This window comes from Loxodonta africana, chromosome X (assembly GCF_030014295.1).
Source record: "Loxodonta africana isolate mLoxAfr1 chromosome X, mLoxAfr1.hap2, whole genome shotgun sequence".
Lineage (NCBI taxonomy): Eukaryota > Metazoa > Chordata > Mammalia > Proboscidea > Elephantidae > Loxodonta > Loxodonta africana.
Window position 1 is genome coordinate 80565681 of NC_087369.1, and position 23335 is coordinate 80589015.

The 23335-nt window shown below is 49.2% G+C and overlaps 1 protein-coding gene across 7 annotated transcripts; it reads left to right on the forward strand.

Moving 5' to 3' along the window:
- The first annotated feature begins 513 nt into the window (after positions 1 to 513).
- MED12 (mediator complex subunit 12) lies at positions 514 to 23193 on the forward strand. 7 transcript variants are annotated; one of them, XM_064278522.1, is made up of 46 exons: positions 514 to 1416; positions 1932 to 2036; positions 2249 to 2440; positions 2575 to 2734; positions 3228 to 3409; positions 3930 to 4040; positions 4148 to 4402; positions 4783 to 4929; positions 5087 to 5186; positions 5316 to 5452; positions 5791 to 5922; positions 6284 to 6410; positions 6864 to 7093; positions 7467 to 7547; positions 7704 to 7874; positions 8075 to 8219; positions 8389 to 8439; positions 8717 to 8835; positions 9015 to 9158; positions 9600 to 9763; positions 9970 to 10101; positions 10511 to 10738; positions 10911 to 11055; positions 11226 to 11346; positions 11721 to 11822; positions 11925 to 12038; positions 12289 to 12464; positions 12646 to 12825; positions 14157 to 14228; positions 14819 to 14952; positions 15121 to 15282; positions 15563 to 15674; positions 15888 to 15977; positions 16495 to 16604; positions 16842 to 16977; positions 17237 to 17398; positions 18340 to 18714; positions 18933 to 19083; positions 19238 to 19443; positions 19611 to 19688; positions 19780 to 19834; positions 19910 to 19994; positions 21511 to 21724; positions 22277 to 22432; positions 22633 to 22714; positions 22918 to 23193. In XM_064278522.1, exons 1-46 carry the CDS (start codon positions 1318 to 1320, stop codon positions 22959 to 22961), a joined length of 6474 nt encoding a protein of 2157 aa, XP_064134592.1. In that variant the 5' UTR covers positions 514 to 1317; the 3' UTR covers positions 22962 to 23193. The 7 variants fall into 7 exon arrangements, with proteins under 7 accessions (XP_064134592.1, XP_064134593.1, XP_064134587.1 ...); XM_064278523.1 differs by having other exon boundaries at positions 19238 to 19434; XM_064278517.1 differs by having other exon boundaries at positions 19780 to 19994.
- Positions 23194 to 23335: the final 142 nt, after the last annotated feature.

A 23335-nucleotide genomic window follows, 5' to 3' on the forward strand; every position in this document is an offset into this window, starting at 1 on the left:
ATAATAATCCCTAACTCATGGGGTTGTTTGTGGATTAAATGAGATAATGTTTGAAATTCATCTAACATTTAATAGGTGCCTCTCACTTTTTTTTTTTTCTCGCTAGAGCGATGGTTCTTAACCTGGGATTCATGGCCACTTAGGGAATACATAGATGAGCTTTGGGGATCTAAAAATATTCCTGGAAAATATCTGACATTTTGTATGTCCATATGTGCATTTTTCTGGGAAGAAGGCCCATAGCTTTCATCAGCATCTTGAAGGGCTTGTGAATCAAAAAAGATTAAGAACCTCAACACTAGACCATATGAAGGCTTCTCCAGGTTAGAGAAGGAGCCCTGGTGGCGCAGCGGTTAAAGCCATGAGTGCAAACCGAAAGATTCAAAAAAAAAAAAAAACCTGTTGCTGTTGAATCGGTTCTGACTCACAGCAACCCTACAGGACAGAGTGGAACTGCCCCGCGGGGTTTCCAAGGAGCGGCTGGTGGATTACCAACTGCCGACCTTTTGGTTAGCAGCTGTAGCTCTTAACCACTGTCACCGGGGCTCCTAGCTGAAAGCCTGGCCGTTCCAAACCATCAGCGGCTCCGCGGGCGAAAGATGTGACAGTTTGCTTCCTTAAATATTTACAGCCTTGGAAACCCTGAGGGGGTCCCTATGAATGAGAATCTATTCAACCGCAGTGGGTTTTTTTCTTTTTAGAGGATAGAGACAGCCTTTCAGGGCTTGATAGGTGCTTTCTTATGCATACATAGTTTTTAGTCTTCTCAACAGTCCTTTGAAGAACATAACAGTATGCTCACTTTTCAGTTGCAGAAACGAAGAAGTAGCTTGTAGAAGGCAGTTTCGAATCACTGCGAATAATTATTGAGAAGCTTTTCTAGGCCAAGAACTGAGGTAGGCGCTGGGAACCCAATTTCAGTCACAGCTCAGAACCCTGGTTCAGCACCACGGCTGCCTCCGCCTTTGGAAGTTTGTATCTCCAGCACAGTACTTGGCTCAAGAGCGTTTCACAGACTTTTTTTGCTGGGTGAAATAGATTTTCCGCCGCTCGGTAGGAAAAGCTTTCTGGGCACGGAGCTCCACCCCACGCTGGGCCGGCCCCGCCCCCACTGCAGTCGGTATTGTCGGACGGTTCCCGGTGTCCCTCGGGTTCACTCGGTAGTTTCCGGCAGTGATCGAGAGTTTGTAACGTTCCCCCTCGTTGTCTCTCGGCCGCGTCCCCCCAACTGCCGCCCCCCTTTTCGGCTCCCTCTCCCCCTTTTCCCCCGCCTGAGCCTATCCCTGCTGGCGCTTCTGGCGCTACGGGCTGGGCAAAATGGCGGCCTTCGGGATCTTGAGCTACGAACACCGGCCCCTGAAGCGGCCGCGGCTGGGGCCTCCCGATGTGTACCCTCAAGATCCCAAACAGAAGGAGGTGCGTTCATTAATCGGGGCTCTTGCGGGACTAGGGACAAGCGATCAGCACAGGAGGAGGCATTGACGGCTTGGGGGAGGGGGCGAGGCGATTAGGTGGGAGCAAAGTCCCGAAAGGGGGAAGAGTAAAGTGGGGCGGTGTGGGAGAGTAGGACCTAGCTATGGGGGCTTCTGGCTATAAATAGGGAATGATGTAGGGGCCACACCAGAGGCATCCCCCCACACGTATACACATACGCTTCAGAAAGTTGTCTGACGGTAGCTTGGTGAGGTAAGGCTGTTCTCTAGGGAAGAGTGATGTTGAGGGAGTACTGGGTGGTTGGGAATCTTAGTGACTGAGGAGGTGAGGGTGGGGTCCAAATGAGTAAAAGAGCCTAGCCTTAAATAACAATCTATTTTACTCAGAATCATCCTTCTACCCTTTTTCCTTGTACCTTCCCTCCCCTTGCCCTCCTCTTTCACCCTTCCTACGCCCAGGGGGGGAAAAAAAGCTAAAATGTCATTTTCCTGCCTTAGGATGAACTGACGGCTTTGAATGTAAAGCAAGGTTTCAATAACCAGCCTGCTGTCTCTGGGGATGAACATGGCAGTGCCAAGAACGTCAACTTCAATCCTGCCAAGGTGAGGCAACCCTGCCAGACTGAAGGGAAAAGGCTGGAAGAATCTGAGAAGGAGCAAAAGCCCTGGGTTGGGAAGACTTAAAGAGACAATCTAAATGGCTGAGTTTTCCATTGTAACCTAATGCCACCACAATGGTATTTGTATATCAAAGGCACAACCAACCACCTATCTGCCCCTTCTTCCCACCCTGAGGTATAGTTTTCTTCCCTCAGATCAGTTCCAACTTCAGCAGCATTATTGCAGAGAAGTTACGTTGTAACACCCTCCCTGACACTGGTCGCAGGAAGCCCCAAGTGAACCAGAAGGACAACTTCTGGCTGGTGACCGCACGATCCCAGAGTGCCATTAACACCTGGTTCACGGACCTGGCTGGCACCAAGCCACTCACACAACTAGCCAAAAAGGTGAGATACTCTTTCCTGTTCTTTGGGCCAAGGAGGGAGTGTGGATACCAAGTATGCTGCTATTCCCATATTAAGCTACATCGATACCAGATCATGGGGTAATAGAAACCTCACTATTTGTTATGTCCATCCAGGTCCCGATTTTCAGTAAGAAGGAAGAAGTCTTTGGGTACTTAGCCAAATACACAGTGCCTGTGATGCGAGCCGCCTGGCTTATTAAGATGACCTGTGCCTACTATGCAGCAATCACTGAGACCAAGGTTAAGAAGAGACATGTCATTGACCCCTTCATGGGTGAGTAACTCCTAACACCAGGTGTATCACTGACCCTTTCTAAGAATGATAAATCCTTGGAATTATTCTCTTTCCTAAACTATATTCCATTCTTCCGCTTGTATCTTGCATTCACTCAATTAGTAAACATTGAGTATCTTGAGTATAAGTAATATGCACGTACTGGGCTATAATGATGACTAGTACATAATTCCTGCCCTTCGCGTGCTTATTGTCTAGTAGGGATGTTAAGGCACATGTACAAATAACATAATTAAAATATAGAAAGTAGCAAATGTTAAAAGAGGAGGCAGAAAATTCTTTGAGACTTCAGTCAGCAAAAAGTTTACTTTCTTTGGTGGACAACTGGGAAGGCTTTAGGAAGGTGGCATTTGACTCTAGCCTAAGAGGATGAATAGGATTTAGAAGTATGTGATTGGGGGTGGGGGTAGGGGACAGAAGAAATTCTACACAGAGGGACAGTATAAAATAGCCTCTTCTATCTTTCCTCTAGAGTGGACACAGATCATCACCAAGTACCTATGGGAGCAGCTGCAGAAGATGGCTGAGTACTACCGGCCAGGGCCTGCAGGAAGTGGCAGCTGTGCTTCCACTATCGGGCCTTTGCCCCATGATGTGGAGGTGGCAATCCGGCAGTGGGATTACAACGAGAAGCTAGCCATGTTCATGTTTCAGGTAGGGAGTAGGGCATGTAGTGTGTGGGGCATCGAACTGAGCCTTACCTTGCTTTGCTCTCTGCCAGTATAGAGCAGAATCAGCCAACCACCTTGCTCCTGTTGTGGTTTCTTTCATCCTTTCATTTGCTTTTTTTTTTTATAATTTTTATTGTGCTTTAAGTGAAAGTTTACAGATCAAGTCAGTCTCTCACACAAAAACCCATCTACACCTTGCTACACACTTTTTTTTTTAATGAGACAGCCCACTCTCTCCCTCCACTCTCTCTTTTCGTGTCCATTTCACCAGCTTCTAACCCCCTCCGCCCTCTCATCTCCCCTCCAGGCAGGAGATGCCAACATAGTCTCACGTGTCCACCAGATCCAAGAAGCTCACTCCTCACCAGCATCCCTCTCCAACCCATCGTCCAGTCCAGTCCCTGTCTGAAGAGTTGGCTTCGGGAATGGTCATTTACTTTTCCTGCCTCATCTCTAATAGTCCCTAGACTGAACTAATACTCTTCCCACCCCGGTACCTATAGGATGGAATGCTGGACAGGCATGAGTTCCTGACCTGGGTACTTGAGTGTTTTGAGAAAATCCGCCCGGGAGAGGATGAGTTGCTTAAACTGCTGCTGCCTCTGCTGCTTCGGGTAAGGCACTAGGACTTGGAGGGGGTTATAGGGGGGACTTGAAGGATAAACTTTAGAGCAGTGTCCCTTGGAGAGAACAAGAGGTTCTGATTGTCATGTTTTCACAGTACTCTGGGGAGTTTGTTCAGTCTGCATACCTCTCCCGCCGCCTTGCCTACTTTTGTACCCGGAGACTGGCCCTGCAACTGGATGGTGTGAGCAGTCACTCATCTCATGTTATGTCTGCTCAGTCAACAAGTACACTACCTACCACCCCTGCTCCTCAGCCCCCAACTACCAGCACACCCTCTACACCCTTTAGTGATCTGCTTATGTGCCCTCAGCACCGGCCCCTGGTTTTTGGCCTCAGCTGTATCCTACAGGTTGGTACTGGATGGGTCCAAGGAGGTATTAAGAGGCATTCTCAGAAGCGTTGGGTACCCATCCTGGAGGATGAGGGCGAATCTAAATTGGAAATGGAAATGGGCATGAGTACTTACCTGAAGATGGTTGCTTCTCATTAATGGGATATTTGTTCCCTTTTTAGGGTTTTGGGCAGCCTCTTCCTTCCAGAGCTAAATAGCAGGCCCAAAGCTTTTTAGGAAAGTAGGTAAAGGGAGGGGTTCAGGGATGAAGTATTACCTTCCCCAGAAACTCAGTCAGAATAATTTTAGATTCAAAAGCAAAGGGTTGAATCTTTAAATGGGATTCCAGAGGGGTGGCCATGATAACTGAATTTGACTTAGCTGTTTCTGTTTGGCAGACCATCCTCCTATGTTGTCCCAGTGCCCTGGTTTGGCACTACTCACTGACTGATAGCCGAATTAAGACTGGCTCACCACTTGACCACCTGCCTATTGCCCCCTCCAACCTGCCCATGCCTGAAGGCAACAGTGCCTTCACGCAGCAGGTAAGTCTGACCAATAGCCTTGTACTCCCAGATTAGAATATGATGCTAAATTACTCTCTCAGAAAAGTGATTTGGAGTCTGGTACTGTTCTTTTAGCCTTGCGGCCCTGGCCTTTTGTGCACCTTGGTACTTCCATAAAGCCTTTTTGATATTGCAGGTCCGTGCAAAGTTGCGGGAGATTGAGCAGCAGATCAAGGAACGAGGACAGGCAGTTGAGGTTCGCTGGTCTTTTGATAAGTGCCAGGAAGCCACTGCAGGTAGGTACCTGGGGACAGACAGTAGGAAAGTTGTTTAAGGAAAGGATGAGGGTGGTATGGACCTACAGACGTGAGAGTAGAAATGCACTGGGCCTCTAGTAAGTCCCATTTACCACTTTTCCTCCTTAGGCTTTACCATTGGACGGGTGCTCCATACTTTGGAAGTGCTGGACAGCCATAGTTTTGAGCGCTCTGACTTCAGCAACTCTCTTGACTCTCTTTGTAACCGAATTTTTGGATTGGGACCTAGTAAGGATGGGCATGAGGTAAACAAGAAGGCAAATAGAAAGAGCAAAAAAATAAACATTACAGAAGTAGCAGAAGGTATGAGGGGAAGGCATGGTGAAGTGTTAAAACCAGGGGTATCTAAAGAGATGATCTTACTGGGCCCAGGATATGGTGTGTGTGGGTGTGGGTGTGTGTGTGTGTGTGTGTGTGGTGAAAATATACACACGAAAACATTCACCAATACAATAACTTCCAGATTTACCATTCAATGACATCGATTACCCCAGGATGTTTTCAGATGGAATGTCATAGAAATTGGGAGTCAGTTCTTTGTCCCCAGCCCTACCTTACTCTTCCCTGTCTTCCTTTGGTCCAGATCTCCTCAGATGATGATGCCGTGGTATCATTACTATGTGAATGGGCCGTCAGCTGCAAGCGTTCTGGTCGGCATCGTGCTATGGTGGTAGCCAAGCTCCTGGAGAAGAGACAGGCAGAGATTGAGGCTGAGGTTAGGGGGGCAGGGATAAGAGAATAAGATTGGCTAATGGGAAGGAATTTAACTGGGGCTGGAGATAGAGAGATTGAAGTGGTAGTGAGACCAAAGTTGAAGGTGTGAGAATAAAGAAGTAGTGGAGAAACTAAAGGGAAAGATAAGGATATAAGGTAAAAGTAGAGAGGAGTGGATTGCCGGTCAGAGTTAAAGAGATCAAGGCTTTGGTTGGGAGATGGTGGAGAAACTGGAGGTCAAAGGAGGAATGGAAGTAAAAAGCTTGGGGTGGAGGCAAAACAGGATAGTTCAAGGTTGATGTATTGAGAAGTGAAGAAACAGTGAGGCAAAAATCAGTCCTACGATTTGTTCTTTCTTACAGCGTTGTGGAGAATCAGAAGCTGCGGATGAGAAAGGTTCCATCGCTTCTGGCTCTCTATCTGCTCCTAGCGCTCCTATTTTCCAGGATGTCCTCTTGCAGTTTCTGGATACACAGGCTCCCATGCTGAGTATGGACCCCTGCCACCCTCTCGTTACCTCTGCCTAGACTAAGTCGCCCGTCACTATCATCAGAAAGCATAATTAGGGGCCTTCTGGTATCTATTTCTGTGTTGGGTTCTATGCAGTGACTTTTAGACATAACTCTAGTCCCTGATCATCTTACAGTTTAAGAGAGTAAGGAAATAAAGAGAAGAATAAAAGCACGAAGATGCAGTTGAAGCTTTTTCAGTGTATAAATGGCAGCAAAGATTATATTCCTTATGAGATGGTGTATGGGATACCAGGTGGTATCCCATACACTTTGTCCTTCAACAGTTTTTGTGATTTTTTTTTTGTGGTAGTTCCTCTTATTGGCTGCCTCAGGTACTGTAGGACCACCATGCCGTAGGTGTGTCCCTCTCTCTCTCTGCCCACCTCTTTTGGGCTCTTCTAACTGATCTTCCCTCTCTCCCTCCCTCCAGCGGACCCCCGAAGTGAGAGTGAACGGGTTGAATTCTTTAACTTGGTACTGCTATTCTGTGAACTGATTCGACATGATGTTTTCTCCCACAACATGTATACTTGCACCCTCATCTCCCGAGGGGACCTTGCCTTTGGAGCCCCTGGTCCCCGGCCTCCCTCTCCCTTCGATGACCCTGCCGATGACTCAGAGCGCAAGGAAACTGAGGGCAGCAGCAGTAGCAAGCTTGAGGTGAGTGGGCTTTTCCTTGCCCTAGATTGTGTCTTCTGGCATTCCCGTCTTCGGGGCACTCAGAGGCCGCTGTGATTCTCTTTTACCTAGTGATAAGAGCAGTATTTGCTTAGCACTTCATGGTTTACAAAGCTCTTCCGCATCAGTTATTTCATTTGATCCTCACAACCATCTTGTGAGGTACCCATCCCCATTTTAAAGCTGGAGGGAACTGAGGCCCATGCTGGTTAAGTGAACAGTCAAGGCCCGATTCCAGATCCTGTCCTTTTTCCAGTATGGTCTCTGCTGTCCATGTCATTTGTCAGCTTTTCTAGACAGTGGGGAGCCAGTTGCCTGAGGCAAAAGCAACTTCCCTTATGTTCTGTGCTTTCAGGATCCAGGGCTCTCAGAATCTATGGACATTGACCCTAGTTCCAGTGTGCTTTTTGAGGACATGGAAAAGCCTGATTTCTCAGTAAGTTAGATCCTAAGTGTAGAATAATTCGGCTTCTTAGATCCTCCCCTCGTGCCTCTTTTTTGGAGTTTCTTTATGCCTCTTTTTGGAGTTTCTGTATACCCCCTCATTCTGTTTTCTTCTTCTACATGTTCCGCCCTTTCACCTTTCTCTTAGTTGTTCTCCCCTACTATGCCCTGTGAGGGGAAAGGCAGCCCATCCCCTGAGAAACCAGATGTTGAAAAAGAGGTGAAGTCCCAACCCAAGGAGAAGATAGAAGGGACCCTGGGGGTTCTTTATGACCAGCCACGACATGTGCAGTATGCCACACACTTTCCCATCCCCCAGGTACTATTACCCAACACCTGTGACGGTCTGTTTTGACTCCAGATTTCTGTCCAAGGAATGTGCTGAGGGGTTGGAGCTGTTCTTGAGGGTGCGGGTATGTTGGGAAAGGGTTTGAGCACTGGGTGCTGAGGGATATGGAGCATGCTTAAGAGGAGGGAAAGAGATCCATGGTGGAGTCTGATGGTGCTGCTGGGATGCAGGAGGAGTCATGCAGCCATGAGTGCAACCAGCGGTTGGTCGTACTGTTTGGGGTGGGAAAGCAGCGAGATGATGCCCGCCATGCCATCAAGAAAATTACCAAGGATATCCTGAAGGTTCTGAACCGCAAGGGGACAGCAGAAACTGGTGGGTTTGAAGCTCCTTAAACAGATCCCCCCGCAAAGAGTTACCCTAGTCAGTCTTCCCTTCCCCAGCATAGGGAACTCCCCAGTCATGTCCCAATGTCCTGTCTCTTGGAGTCTCCTGAGAGCTCTAGTCCTTTTGAAACTTCCCCCCTCATTCCCCCCCTCTGCAGACCAGCTTGCTCCTATTGTGCCTCTGAATCCTGGAGACCTGACATTCTTAGGTACCTCACAGTAAGCCCCATACTGCCCTACTTCCCTCACCCTTCCCTCCCTCAACCTAGCACCTCCCTGTACATACTCCTCTAAGGTCCACAGTCTGTGGTCCTCTAAACCTTTGCTACTGTCCCCTTCATCCCTCCCCCACCCCTTCCTTGACCCTCCCTTCCCTCCTCCCTCCCTCCCTTCCTCCCATAGCCTTCTCTCCATACCTCCCTCCCCACCCCCAGTCAACTGGTTATCTTCCCTGGCCTGACTGGTCCCTTTCAACTATCCCCTCAGGTGGGGAGGATGGGCAGAAGCGGCGGCGCAACCGGCCTGAAGCCTTCCCCACTGCTGAAGATATCTTTGCTAAGTTCCAGCACCTTTCACATTATGACCAACATCAGGTCACGGCTCAGGTGTGGGCCTAAATCTATTCCCTTTCCCACATTCTGGCCTCCTATCCTGTTTTCCTTCCTCCCTTATCTTTTTTTCCCCTACTCTCCTGGTCTTATCCCCCTCCACCATTATCCTTTCCTGCTTCCCTGGTTCTTCCCACCTCCCTTCACTCCCGTCTCACTCCCACTGCCCTTACCAGGTCTCCCGGAATGTTCTGGAGCAGATCACGAGCTTTGCCCTTGGCATGTCATACCACTTGCCTCTGGTGCAGCATGTTCAGTTCATCTTTGATCTCATGGAATATTCACTCAGTATCAGTGGCCTCATCGACTTTGCCATTCAGGTGGGAAAGTTAGATAAGGGTGGAGGAAGAAGTTCATGCTGTACAGGCTCATAGGGCGGGTAGAGGCTCAAGCCAGTGTCTGAGGCTATTTGAAGGGCAGAAAGACTAGCACAGGGTGGGGGGAACATGAGATAAGACTACAGGAATAGAGACTTAAGTGCTCTTTGGGGAGGCCCAAGAGACAGATTAGAGCATTGGTCACAGATCATCCCCCCACTGTGAAGTTAATAGAATTGTATCCTGGAGGCTGGTTATATCACTGATGTAGCCTGCATCATTAATAGACTAAAGGACAGGGGCATAGGGCAACAAGGGCCCTTCTATATGGAGGAGGCTCCAGCAGGAAGGGGCTTAGGCCTGGCCTTGCTAGTTTCCTCACAGGAAGGAAGGTTATAATATGAGGGGCCTCTTCTTATTTCTCACTACCCCCTACTCTGCTAGCTGCTGAATGAACTGAGTGTAGTTGAGGCCGAGCTGCTTCTCAAATCCTCGGATCTCGTGGGCAGCTACACTACCAGCCTGTGCCTGTGCATTGTGGCTGTCTTGCGGCACTATCATGCCTGCCTCATCCTCAACCAGGACCAGATGGCACAGGTCTTTGAGGGGTAAGCAGGACTTCAACATAACTAAACATACAGGGCTCTGGTGAATGCTGATAGAAGTGGCCTGGGAAGAACATGTGGGACTCTCCTTGTGGGGAAATGCATGCTACTCAGGTGGGAAAGGAATAGTATTACCAAGAGACTTTGTTTCAAGGGACCTTTGTGCTCCAGGCCCCCACACACCTCCTAACCTTCTGTCTCTGTGACAGGCTGTGTGGTGTAGTGAAGCATGGGATGAACCGGTCAGATGGCTCCTCTGCAGAACGCTGTATCCTTGCTTATCTCTATGATTTGTATACCTCCTGTAGCCACTTAAAGAGCAAATTTGGGGAGCTCTTCAGGTAAGAGAGGTGGAAGGTAAGGGGTAGAGAATGGGACCTGGTCCCATCTCTTTCCCATTACCACCCAGCTCAGGAACAGAGCACAGCCCAGGACCCTGCTTACTGTCTAGGGTAATTTATGGACTGTGTCCTCCACATGTTCTTGCCTTACTGAGGTTGGGCCTTCTTCCTCATCAGCCTTGCCTCTAGCCCATCTCCGTGGGGTCCACATTCTTCTTCCGTGTTTCCAGAGGCCTCTGTTCCTTATTCTTGCTTGGTTCCTTTTCTGCCCAGTCTGCCTTGTCCTATCTCCCTTTATCTTGTCCCAAGGCTCCTGGTCCTTCACTTTCTCTGTTTTCGCCCTTTCCTGATCACCCCCCTGCCTCACCAGATCTTTAGCACTGCTATCTCCTTTCCCCCACCCCTGCAGTGACTTTTGCTCAAAGGTGAAAAACACCATCTACTGCAACGTGGAGCCATCAGAATCAAATATGCGGTGGGCACCTGAGTTCATGATTGACACTCTGGAGAACCCTGCAGCCCACACCTTCACCTACACGGGTCTAGGCAAGAGTCTTAGTGAGAACCCTGCGAACCGTTACAGCTTTGTCTGTAATGCCCTTATGCACGTCTGTGTAGGGCACCACGATCCTGATAGGTATGGGATGTACTGAGTGAGGAATGGGCACCACACTCCCTGATATTGGGAGGGATGAGATAACGGGGAGGTACTACAGCCTTGACTGTTAACAGGGGTGGAGGTGAAAATGAACCAGTCTGAGGCTTTGTGGATCATGGTTTTTCCTGAGGGTGCTTGTACTTTTCCCTAGGGTGAATGACATCGCAATCTTGTGTGCAGAGCTGACCGGCTATTGCAAGTCACTGAGTGCAGAATGGCTAGGAGTGCTTAAGGCCTTGTGCTGCTCCTCTAACAATGGCACTTGTGGTTTCAATGACCTCCTCTGCAATGTAGATGTGAGACTTGGGGTGCAGTCTTGCTGGGAATGGGGCACTTGCCAGGGCAGGAGTCTGGTCACAGTAATCAAGGCAGTAGAGGGACAAGGGTTTTGTAGAGTGGAGACCTACAGCTTTGAGTGAGTGCCCCCTCTCCACATTGAGTCATCATGTCTTTCTTTTTTCTCCAGGTTAGTGACCTATCTTTTCACGACTCCTTGGCTACCTTTGTTGCCATCCTCATTGCTCGGCAGTGTTTGCTCCTAGAAGATCTGATTCGCTGTGCTGCCATCCCTTCACTCCTTAATGCTGGTGAACAACCAATCTGTAACCCCTAGAATAATTCACCCCAAAATTTCAATACACGCTTATGACTGTCCTCTTACTGTTCAGTGTGGGAGTCCTCACTGTAGTTCCTGACCCCTCACCAGAAGGCCAGTCCATTACTATGCCTCAGGCTGGAAGGGGCCTGCGTATTTTCTAACCCTTGATCTGCAGCCCTGATATTTCTGGGTTTTGACCTGCAAGCCACTTATTTGTATTGCATGACAATTCTCTGCTCTACCTCTCCTTCATATTACTTTTTCTCCTTTCACCTTACCCTGTCTCCCCTCTTATTCCTCCAGCCACAAACCTATATCCAGCTCTGCTTCATCCTTTCCACATCTGCTTGTCTTCCTTTTTAGCCTGTAGTGAACAGGACTCTGAGCCAGGAGCCCGGCTGACCTGCCGCATCCTCCTCCACCTTTTCAAGACGCCACAACTCAACCCTTGCCAGTCTGATGGAAGTATGTGACCCTAATCTGGGCCAGCCAGCAGTAGAAGATGTAGCTAGCCCCCCACCACCATAATTTACTCTTGCTTCTCCTGACTTCAGCTCTCTCCCCCAGACAAGCCTACTGTAGGCATCCGCTCCTCCTGTGACCGCCACCTGCTGGCTGCCTCCCAGAACCGCATCGTGGATGGAGCTGTGTTTGCTGTTCTCAAGGCTGTGTTTGTACTTGGTATGGGGGTAGGAAGGGAAAGGTGCCAGAAGTGTGTGCAGGGTGGAGTGCCAGCTAAACTACAAAGGACAGTCTTTCTCTCTCCCAAAGGTGGGCTGTCTGACCTTTGGAGAGGAGGGGAAGGAAGAAAGTATGTTCCTGTCCCATAGGGCAAGATTTGATAGTTTCGGCCTCTGTGGGTCTAGGGTGGGTCTCCACACAGTGTTCCGATCTCATTTTGCCCTCCTTATCTCCCACCTGTGAACCACAGGGGATGCAGAACTGAAGGGTTCAGGCTTCACTGTGACAGGAGGAACAGAAGAACTTCCAGAAGAGGAGGGAGGAGGTGGCAGTGGCGGTCGGAGGCAGGGTGGCCGCAACATCTCTGTGGAGACAGCCAGTCTGGATGTCTATGCCAAGTACGTGCTGCGCAGCATCTGCCAACAGGTCAGTCTCACCTTCCCCCTACATCTCCTAAATGCCTCTATATAATGTGTTCCTGTTTCCAGCGCGTGGTCATACCCACTTCATGCTATACATCATGTCCCTTCCCAACCCCTGATCCATCTCCCTTATTCCTAATCCCCTCACTGGTTGCCCCCAGTCCTCTGATTGTCAGCTTTCTTAGGAATGGGTAGGAGAACGTTGCCTTAAGTCACTGTGTGAGGACAGCAATGACCTACAGGACCCAGTGTTGAGTAGTGCCCAGGCCCAGCGTCTCATGCAGCTCATCTGCTACCCACATCGACTGCTGGACAATGAAGATGGGGAAAACCCTCAGCGTCAGCGCATTAAGCGTATTCTCCAGGTATGCCAAGGTGATGGGGGACCTTGGAGGAAGCAATGGAGACCAAGCCTGGGAAGAAATAATGGGAACTTTGAGAGAAAAAGAGAGGGAAAGCTAAGTATAGAGAAAGATGAACAGGAATGTGGGAGAAAGGTAGTGAGAGCAACAGCTCCAGCATGGGTTCAGAAGTAAACTCAGTGTGGTCTAGACTCTAGAGTAGAACATTATGTGAGGGCACAGCTATCTGGAGAGAAAGTAGCTTATCAGTGGAAGGCATAATATCTGAGAGAGAGAGTTTTTGGCCTTGTGTAATTGGCGTTTTGCTCATGACTCAGTAACTGAATCGTAATTACTATTTATTGAGCATTGATTTTGTACTAAGCACTGTGTTAGGCAATTTGCATACATTTTATTATTTAATCTTCACAGTCCTGCGTGGTACGTATATCTATTTGACTGATGAGGAAACTGAGCCTTGAAGAGGCTAACTTACCCAAGGTCACTCAGGTAGTAAGTTTAGAGTTAGCGTGTGAACCCTAGTATGCCTGTCCCCTTTCTACTTTGCCACACTGCTTCAGAGACTCAGATGACTGGAGGGTAGAAAAATAAAGCCATTGAGGGAAAGCTAAAGGAATAGGATCTCTTCAGCCTAGAGGAGGTAATGCCGAGAAAAGATTAGCTAACAGTAGTCTTCAGGTCTGTAAGAGACGTTGAGAGATTGAGAGAGAGCAGCTAGTCTAAAACGAGAGAAACCAAAGCCACTGGCGTCAAGTCGATTCCGACTCACAGTGACCCTATAGGACAGGGTAGAGCTGCCCCATAGGGTTTCCAAGGCTGTAAGACTTTATGGAAGCAGACTGCCACGTCTTTCTCCCACGGAGCAGCTAATGGGTTTGAACTGCCACCCTTTCCGTTAGCAGCCAACCGCTTCACCGCTGCTTCACCAAAACCAAAAAAAAAAAAAAGACTCAAACCTGTTGCTGTCGAGTCAGTTCCAACTCATGCTTCACCGGGGCTCCTTAAAATGAGAGAAGCAGGCTTTAAATTTAATATTGAGGATGTAGGTTAAACATTAAGTCGAACTTCCTGATGCTAAGGGTTGTGAGGCTCTGGAAAAGGAAACTGCAGAAAGATGTGAGATTTTCCTAAACCTTTCGTAAAATAGGATAGATTTTCAACCATTTTGGTTTATTTAACTATAGTCTTCTCTAAAGATGGGGACATAAAAGTCCCATTTAGACCTCTAGGAGCCTGTGATTCAAGGTTGTGAGAGATCCTGAATTGCCCTCAGAATGATGGGTGGCTGGGGGTGACACACTGATGACTAGCTGGGAGTGGGGCCTCTGTCACAGAACCTGGACCAGTGGACCATGCGCCAGTCTTCCTTGGAGCTGCAGCTCATGATCAAGCAGACCCCTAACAATGTGAGTAGTGCCTGGGCCCTCCCTGTCCCATGCCCACTTTCAGCTCCATGTGTTAAAGAGGTGAGCCACTGTAGAAGAGCCTTGATCCTACCCTTGGAAGAATCAGACAGAGATCCTTGAACTGACGGAGATAAGAGAAGACAGGAAGATGGCAAAATGAGTGGAGCCAATGATAAGGGAAAGAGATTGAGAGTGTTGAGGCTGTGAGCCGTGGGGAAGGGTGGTGGTGGTGGTGGTGGTGGTGGTGGTGGTGGTGGTGGTGGTGGTGGTGGTGGTGGTGGTGGTGGTGGTGGTGGTGGTGGTGGTGGTGGTGGTGGTGGTGGTGGTGGTGGTGGTGGTGGTGGTGGTGGTGGTGGTAGAGGCTGTTTCTGTGGCCAGACATGTAAGGAGGTATATAAAGCAGAAGACAGTGGGGAATTGGAGAAAGATAAGGTGCTAGAGGACACAGCTCCCAAAAGAGTTGTGTCCCTACATTGCCATAAACCTCCATAGATGCCTTCCTTCACCCTCACTTGCTGTCTCTCCTACCATATGTTTTTCTTCACCCCCAGCTACCTATTGAGCACCCCTGTGCCTTTCTTTCTCCCCAGGAGATGAACTCCCTGTTAGAGAACATTGCCAAGGCCACAATCGAGGTTTTCCAACAGTCAGCAGAGACTGGGTCATCTTCAGGAAGCACTGCAAGCAACATGCCCAGCAGTAGCAAGACCAAGCCTGTGCTCAGGTCGGGTAGAAGCGCGTTAGAACCCATCCCCGTTTGAGTTTCTCTCCTGAGGCATGCGTGATTTCAGCCACATGGCAATTCCAGGCATGTCCATCAGGGAAAGGAGAATGAATTGTTCCAACCTTGTCTGGCTTACCTATAACCCTGTCTACTTCATTTGTCCCCCAGTTCTCTAGAGCGCTCTGGTGTATGGCTGGTGGCTCCCCTCATTGCTAAATTGCCCACCTCAGTCCAGGGGCATGTGTTGAAGGCTGCTGGGGAGGAATTAGAGAAGGGTCAGCACCTGGGTTCTTCTTCCCGCAAAGAACGTGATCGCCAAAAGCAAAAGAGGTAAAGGGGCTAGAGAGAGAGTTGAGGGGTAGAAAGGAGAGGAGGCAAGGCCAGAGAAGGATAAAAGTTGGAACTGAGGGATGAAGATAAAAATAAGTTAAAAAGTAATTTAAAAAATGGAAAATCAGAGATTAAAGGTGGGCATGGTTGAGCAAGAGGCCAGGAGTAGGGTCTGTGGCTCGGAGGAACGAGTTTGGAAGTTGAAAAGTCTCTGTATACCTAATTCCCAAGCTGTGTCCCCCTTTGCTTTGCTTTGCTTTGCTTTTCCTCCTGGTTCTAGCATGTCCCTACTGAGCCAGCAACCGTTCTTATCCCTGGTGCTGACTTGTCTGAAAGGACAGGATGAGCAACGTGAAGGACTCCTTACCTCCCTCTACAGCCAGGTGCACCAGGTACAGGTCTCTGGGCCATGGAGGTGGGCAGGAGGGTAGAGAAGGATGCACCTAAGAGTCCGCTGTGTACTCTTGGACCTTCAGTACCTTCTGATGAATGCGCTGGGTGCTTTGGGATGGAAACGAGAAGATCCCTGAACTATAGGGTTTGTTTTGTTGTTGTTGTTTTCTAAGTTTTTATTTTTTATAGTTTTATACTTGCTTCTGTCCTAGATTGTGAATAATTGGCGAGATGACCAGTACTTAGATGATTGCAAACCAAAGCAGTTAATGCATGAGGCACTCAAACTGCGGCTCAACCTGGTAAGGGGGGTTGCTGGGGAGACAAAGGAAGAGGCAGGGCTAGAAAGGCAGAGTCAAGAAGCCTCAGCCTGGAGGAGTGAGGACGGAGGGTGTAGGTTTTTGTGGGTCTTAAGTATCAGCCCAGCTCTCCTAAAGGATACTGGGCCTGAAAGTGGTTAAGGGGACTCAGTCACTGTGGTCAGGGTCCAATAGGTTGTGTACCCTGGATCCTTGCAGGAACTCTGCCTCAGTATTCTGGTTCTGGCTGGGACATAGAAACCCAAGCATTTTAGAATCTTGGATAGAATCCTAGCAATCATTTAGTCCAACTCCCATCATTTTGTAAGTGAGGAAACTGAGGCCTAGAGATGTCAAGAATTAAGTCATTGGCCTGAGATCATATAGCAAATCATAGATACAACCAGAACATGACTTCAGGTGCCCTAACTTCCACTCAACTCAGGTTCTAATCTAAGTTTTCTTTCATTGTTGGATTTTGCCCCTGAGCCATCTGACTGACTTGCTGTGGTTCTGGCAGGTGGGGGGCATGTTTGACACGGTGCAGCGCAGCACCCAGCAGACCACAGAGTGGGCTGTCCTCCTCCTAGAGATCATCATCAGTGGCACTGTCGACATGCAGTCCAACAAGTAAAGCATCCTCACCCCCTCCCTTCAGTTTTTGTACCCAAGAGCATTCCCCCAGCACCCACACCAGGTGCATGGTCCACTGGGATTGGTGTGGGTGTGATGGCTGTGGACTCCATGACCCTGATACCTTTCAGATGACTTACTAAGCACCCCTCCCTGCCTACATCCCACTGTGGTGTCTTTTCCCGTCTTAACCTCTTTTTCGTCTCTGTTATTCTCCCTGACTTCCTGTCGCAGTGAGCTCTTCACTACTGTATTGGACATGCTGAGCGTGCTCATCAATGGGACATTGGCTGCGGACATGTCCAGCATCTCTCAAGGCAGCATGGAGGAAAACAAACGTGCATACATGAACCTGGTGAAGAAGTTGCGGGTGAGCAGAGGAGGCGGGGGCAAGGCTTTAGGGTACTGGACTCCCAGCTCCCTCTCCCCTGACCTTGCCTCTGCGGGCCAGTCTCTGAAACGTCATTCTGGTCTAAAACCTCTATGCTTCCCTACTGTGTCCTTTTCTTTGTTATTCAAAGGATTCACTGGGTGTCTTCTTTATGCCAGGTTCTGTGGCATCCCCTGAGATTTCCTGTCCTTCTTATTTTATATCCTTGAACCCTTGTCCCATCTTCCTGTGCCTGCAGAAGGAGTTGGGGGAGCGCCAGTCAGACAGCCTGGAAAAGGTTCGCCAGCTGCTGCCACTGCCCAAGCAGACACGAGATGTCATCACATGTGAGCCACAGGGCTCCCTTATTGACACCAAGGGCAACAAGATTGCTGGCTTCGATTCCATCTTCAAGAAGGAGGCATGTTCCATCGTCTCCCCACCCCTGGCCCCTTTGCCTTTTTTCCCTTTGGGCAAGAGCCTTCCCTGCACTTACCTCTTAGTTACAACAGGCTCATCGCCTAGGGAGTCTATAGGGCTCTGCTGGTGAAAATTGTCTTTGGGAGTTTGAGCTAATCACTTGACTTTCCTTACGTTTCCTGTCCCCATCTTTGATGTCTCATCCTCTTTCCTTGGTCTCTCTTTCACCCTTATCTACCTCTCATCACCCCCACCCACCTTTTCACATGCCACCCATTTCTCAGCACCCCACCCTACTTTTCCTCTGCCCCACCTGCCTCCTGTCCAATCCCACCCCAGCCTGTACCCCACCCATCTGTCTGGCTGATAGCTCATATCTCTTTTATTTTTGCATTTCTTTACCACTCCCCCCTCCACCAACATCTCTCTGCACAATTTTTTTCTCTCTTTTTCAGTCGTAGTATTTGTTGAATAACCATAATCATTGTGTACAGTTGACAGAGGAAAAAGAGAATGCAGTTTAAAATCTGAAGTCCAACACATTGGTGTATACATTCTCATTTCTCTTCCTGGCCCATCTGTCTCTTTCTCTCTCTCTCTCTCTCTCTCTCTCTCTATCTGTATTTCTCTTTCTGTCTCTGTCTCTGTTTCTACTGCTTCTCCCAGTTCTGCTTCTTCCTTTGGCTCCATCTCTCCTGGATCCATCTTTGCCCTCCACGTCTTCCCGTACAACCCAACTCTCTTCCCCTTTCTTAACTTTCTCTCTCCTCAAAGTGTATGTATCTCTCGTTCTTCCTCTCACCGTCTCTCCTGAATCTACCTATGACTTTTCTTCCTTTCTTTCATTGTCAACAGATATTTTACCCTCTCCTACAAGTTTTCAAGGTCTCTCTTCTGTTTTCCAAGTTTCAACAGCTCACTGTTTCTCACTTTCTGGAGCAGGGTCTACAGGTTTCCACCAAACAAAAGATCTCTCCCTGGGATCTTTTTGAGGGGTTGAAGCCATCAGCACCACTCTCTTGGGGCTGGTTTGGAACAGTCCGGGTCGACCGGCGAGTCGCTAGAGGAGAAGAGCAGCAGCGATTGCTGCTCTACCACACACACCTGAGACCCCGGCCCCGTGCCTATTACCTGGAGCCACTGCCACTGCCACCAGAAGATGAGGAGCCTCCTGCTCCCACGCTGTTAGAGCCTGAGAAGAAGGCTCCGGACCCCCCAAAAACTGACAAGCCTGGGACTGCTCCACCCAGTACGGAGGAACGCAAGAAGAAGTCCACTAAGGGCAAGAAACGTAGCCAGCCAGCCACCAAGACTGAGGTTAGTGCCTCCCACCATTAGGGTGTTTCCACAGATGTCTTCATGATCCTTTTCAGCTTCTGTGGAAGTGGTAGGGACGTGAGGGAAAAAGGTGACAATAGAATTACAACAAGAATTAATCATATAAATAACAGCTCCTCTTCACCCCATCCTACCCCACCTCACCCTGTGCCACTCAGCCACAACCCACTCACCTTCCTCTTCTGCCATTCACACAGGACTATGGAATGGCCCCAGGTCGGAGCGGCCCCTATGGTGTGGCAGTGCCTCCAGACCTTCTGCACCACCCAGCCTCTGGCTCCATATCCCATCTTAGCTACAGGCAGGGATCCATAGGCCTGTATACCCAAAACCAGCCACTGCCTGCAGGTGAGTACCAGCTACTAAGGATGATGGAGTTACCGGAACATTTTCCCACCTAAGGGATGATGCTGCTTCTCTGAGGAGCTGTGGATGAATAGGACACTGAGTAAGGGATGGAGAAATGAGAAGCTTAGAGAGATCTATCTGCTTTCCTTTCCAGGTGGCCCCCGTGTGGACCCTTACCGCCCTGTGCGGTTACCAATGCAGAAGCTGCCAACCCGCCCAACTTACCCTGGAGTGCTGCCTACAACCATGACTAGCGTCATGGGGCTAGATCCCTCCTCTTATAAGACCTCTGTGTACCGCCAGCAACAACCTGCAGTGCCCCAAGGACAGCGCCTTCGCCAACAACTCCAGGCAAAGATAGTGAGAGGGGCAGTAGGGAGGGCAGTCAGGGAGAGGGGATTTGTAGTGTCACAGGACTGAGGAAATACTTGGGATCTTTACAAGGACATGCAGGGTGGGAGATGCAAAAAATGAAAGATGGGGGAAAGTGTTTCCTGAGTTTGAGTTTCTTCTCTTTTTCCCTCTAGCAGAGTCAGGGGATGTTGGGACAGTCATCTGTCCATCAGATGACTCCCAGCTCTTCCTATGGCTTGCAGACCTCCCAGGTAAGGGCATAGGATTGTGACACTCATGGAGAGTGAGGCGAGCTGGTCTAAACACTCTTGACCCTGACTTCTCTCTCCTCCTTGCCTCTAGGGCTATACTCCTTATGTGTCTCATGTGGGATTACAACAACACACAGGCCCGGCAGGTACCATGGTGCCCCCCAGCTACTCCAGCCAGCCTTATCAAAGCACCCACCCCCCTACCAACCCTACTCTTGTAGATCCTACTCGCCACCTGCAACAGCGGCCCAGTGGCTATGTGCACCAGCAGGCCCCAACCTATGGACATGGACTGACTACTCAAAGGTACCCAAAGTAGTGGTGGGCTTGAAAGAGGCAGTGACGTAGAAGGGGGCATTTGACTTGGGAAAATCTGTGCCTGGAGGTGATGGGACTAGTCAGGACTTTTGGAGATAGTGAGAACACTGATCTGGCCACATATCCAATAACTATAAAGTGCTGGAGCTGAAAGGGACATGGAGACCAATAGTCACATACCTACTGCCCCCAACAATTCTTTGAGGCCCAGAAAGGGGAAATCATTTATACAACAGTGATAAGAAAACCTCTGTAGTTCCGAGATGCACCACATGATAAAAAAAGGAGGCATAAATCCAGCATTAGAACAGCTTAGCACCGGAATAGACTAACAGGTGAATTCTCCCACCATGATTAATGTTAGTCAAGCCTTAGTTAAGACATTGTAGTCATTCTAGGAAGATGGGCCAGAGGAATAGTCCTTTACTTACAAGTATTGATTAACTGCTCACTGTGTGGCCAGCACTCTGCTAGGACTGGGTAGGGTGAGGAAAGATATCAAAAAGTAAAATACAAAGTTCCTTACCACAGAGAATGTTTACTATAGTTGGAGAGGTGAGACTTACACAGAAGAGCATTTAGAGAACAGCGCGAGGAAGTATATAACCAGGTGTGCAGTTGTGTGCTGTGGAATAAAATGGGAATTCAGAAGGAAATATGGGATAGTATGTGTGGGCCTGAGTCATGGGGGAAAGTTTCAAGGAGGAGACCTGGCTTGAGTCGGCCTTTGAAGGTGAAGGATAGCTATGATTTGGATTTATGAAGAGGAGGTGGAGGAAGACCATGCCAGTAGAGAACGTAGCATGACCAAAGACATGGGGACAGGAATACACATGGTGCTGGGAGGACAAGTCAGAAAAGAGCTTAGCTGGAGTGTAAAATTTGTGCCGGGGAAGTTGTAGGGGATAGGATAGGTGTGGGCAGGTTGACGGAGGGCCTTGTATGCTCAGCTGTGGAATTGAAACACAGTCCCATAAAAGGCTCTTTTGATCAGGAAAGCAATAGGATGAGTTGGGTATGCTGGAACGATTGATACAGAAATAGCGGATAGGAGGCACAGTGGAAGGTGGGAGAAGACTTGAGAGAGGGAGCCCAGCTAGCAGCTAGTAGATTGTTGCAGTAACGCCCTGATGGGGGTAGAGAGGGAGTAAGTAGTTGGAGAACTGAAATTTAAGACCTGGAAATGTTACTGGGGAATAAAAAAAAAAAAGGCAAAAACTCAGTGTTTATATGCTAAGACTTTTTCATTTTCGAAAGAGAAAAATAGCTAAAACAGAACCAGGAAGGATTCCTGATCGTTAAGGTTATGGATACTAAAATGGAGTATCTGCCCCTTATTCTCCAACCTAGAAGCGTTTCCGCGCCCCGAAGGGCTCTTCTAGTTGGTGATCAGAAGAATGGGTAAAATGACCTGTAAAGCTTCTTGCAGGTCAGGGACCCAGGGTTTATGCTCCCTACACCCCCAGCCCTGACGCCTTGACCTCTGTACCTCTTGTCTCTGCAGATTTTCACACCAGACATTGCAGCAAACACCCATGATAGGTACCATGGCCCCGCTGAGTGCCCAGGGAGTCCAAGCAGGTGTCCGGTCAGCTTCCATCTTACCTGAGCAGCAGCAGCAGCAGCAGCAGCAACAGCAGCAGCAGCAGCAACAGCAGCAGCAGCAGCAGCAGCAGCAGTACCACATCCGGCAGCAGCAGCAGCAGCAGATCCTGCGGGTAAGGCATTGGGATTTCGTCTAGGATCTAAGAGCCCAAGGAGGAGGAGAGGCATAGTTTGTTCCCAGGTTGTTATCAAGACTAATGGAGGCAGTGTACATTCAGTACCCAGTAGGGTGTTTAGCATGTAAACCAAAAAAAAAAAAAACAACCAAACCCGTCGCCATCGAGTCGATTCCGACTCATAGCAACCCTATAGGACAAAGTAGAACTGCTCCATGGGGCTTCCAAGGAGCAACTGGTGGATTCGAACTGCCATCCTTTTGGTTAGCAGCCGAGCTCTCCACCCCTGAGCCACCAGGGCTCCGTCTGGCATATAGCGAGTACATAATAACTTAATTCCTGCCCCTCCCCTCTTTTGTTTTCTGGGGCTCACAGTGGGAAGGGTTTGGGAATTTCCTTTTGGGTACTTCTGTCTATGCAGTTGTCTTAGAAAGGAAAACAGCGGACCCAGCATTCCCTTCCTGCTTCTTCATCCCCTTTCCTCAGTCCTCCAACACTGAGTCTCAGCCCCCTCGCTCTCCTTCAGAAGTATCTCTCATGTTCTCCTAGCAGCAGCAACAACAGCAGCAGCAGCAGCAACAGCAGCAGCAGCAGCAGCAGCAGCAGCAACAGCAGCAGCAGCAGCAGCAGCAACAGCAGCAACAACAACACCAGCAGCAGCAACAGACGGCCCCTCCCCAGCCCCAGCCCCAGTCCCAGCCCCAGGTAGCTGCTGGACTACAACCCCAGGCTCAGGGACAGCTGCCCAGGTTGGGCATGGAGCCAGTGAACTGGGTTGGAGACAGGGTGGAATTGGATAGAGGTGGGAGACAAGGCATGAAACTCTGAAAAGGGGTTGGGAGATGAAGGTAGAGAAGTAGGTGGAAGGTGAGAGTTCAGTCCTCCACGTCCTGTTTCCACCTCAGTTCCAGCGCCAGGGCCTTCAGCAGACCCAGCAGCAGCAACAGACAGCAGCATTGGTCCGGCAACTCCAACAACAGCTCTCCAGTAAGCCTGCCTTCTTTCCCAAGGAAAGTCCCCCTGGGATAAATGGGAGATAGGGTGGGCAGAAGTGCCGAGGCAGTTGCTTCAGGCCCATATTGTAGGGGGAAGGATTACATTCCCTTCCCTTGGTACCTGACTAGTTCTCCTCATGCATACCCATACCGCTGCTGGGTCTCCCACCCCTGATAATCTCTGGTTTTTCACAGATACCCAGCCACAGCCCAATACCAACATATTTGGACGCTTCTGAGCTACCTGGAGGAACTGCTTGTGCACTGGATGTGGCCCTACCCTTTCCTCTTAATTCCCAGTCCCCTTCCTGGGCTAACACCAGTAGTGGTTGGGACCCTTCCCTCAGGCTCCATTTTTAATAAGTTTTAGTATTTTTGTTAATGTGAGATATTAAGCTGTTGGGTTTTTGTATATTATTTATATAGAAACCCCAGACCTGTTGCACCCAATACATAGAGCTTCTTTGCAAAGGGAGTGTGTGAGTTCTGCATGTCTGGGAAGGGTGGGGTGTTGGGAGAGTGTTGGGGGCTGGACCAACAAGTCAGAGCCTTCATTCTGTTCACATCATCTCCTCTGTTTACCTTCCACCCCCTTAATCTTTTAATTCTAATT

What these genes read in the sequence shown, in the direction of transcription:
- MED12 (XM_064278517.1), top strand. Translation starts at nt 1,318, where the DNA reads ATGGCGGCCTTCGGGATCTTGAGCTACGAACACCGGCCCCTGAAGCGG. An exon ending in TGGAAAAGCCTGATTTCTCA is followed by an intron (nt 7,548 to 7,703) that starts GTAAGTTAGATC and finishes CCTTTCTCTTAG; the next exon opens with TTGTTCTCCCCTACTATGCC. An exon ending in TCTACAGCCAGGTGCACCAG is followed by an intron (nt 15,675 to 15,887) that starts GTACAGGTCTCT and finishes CTTCTGTCCTAG; the next exon opens with ATTGTGAATAATTGGCGAGA.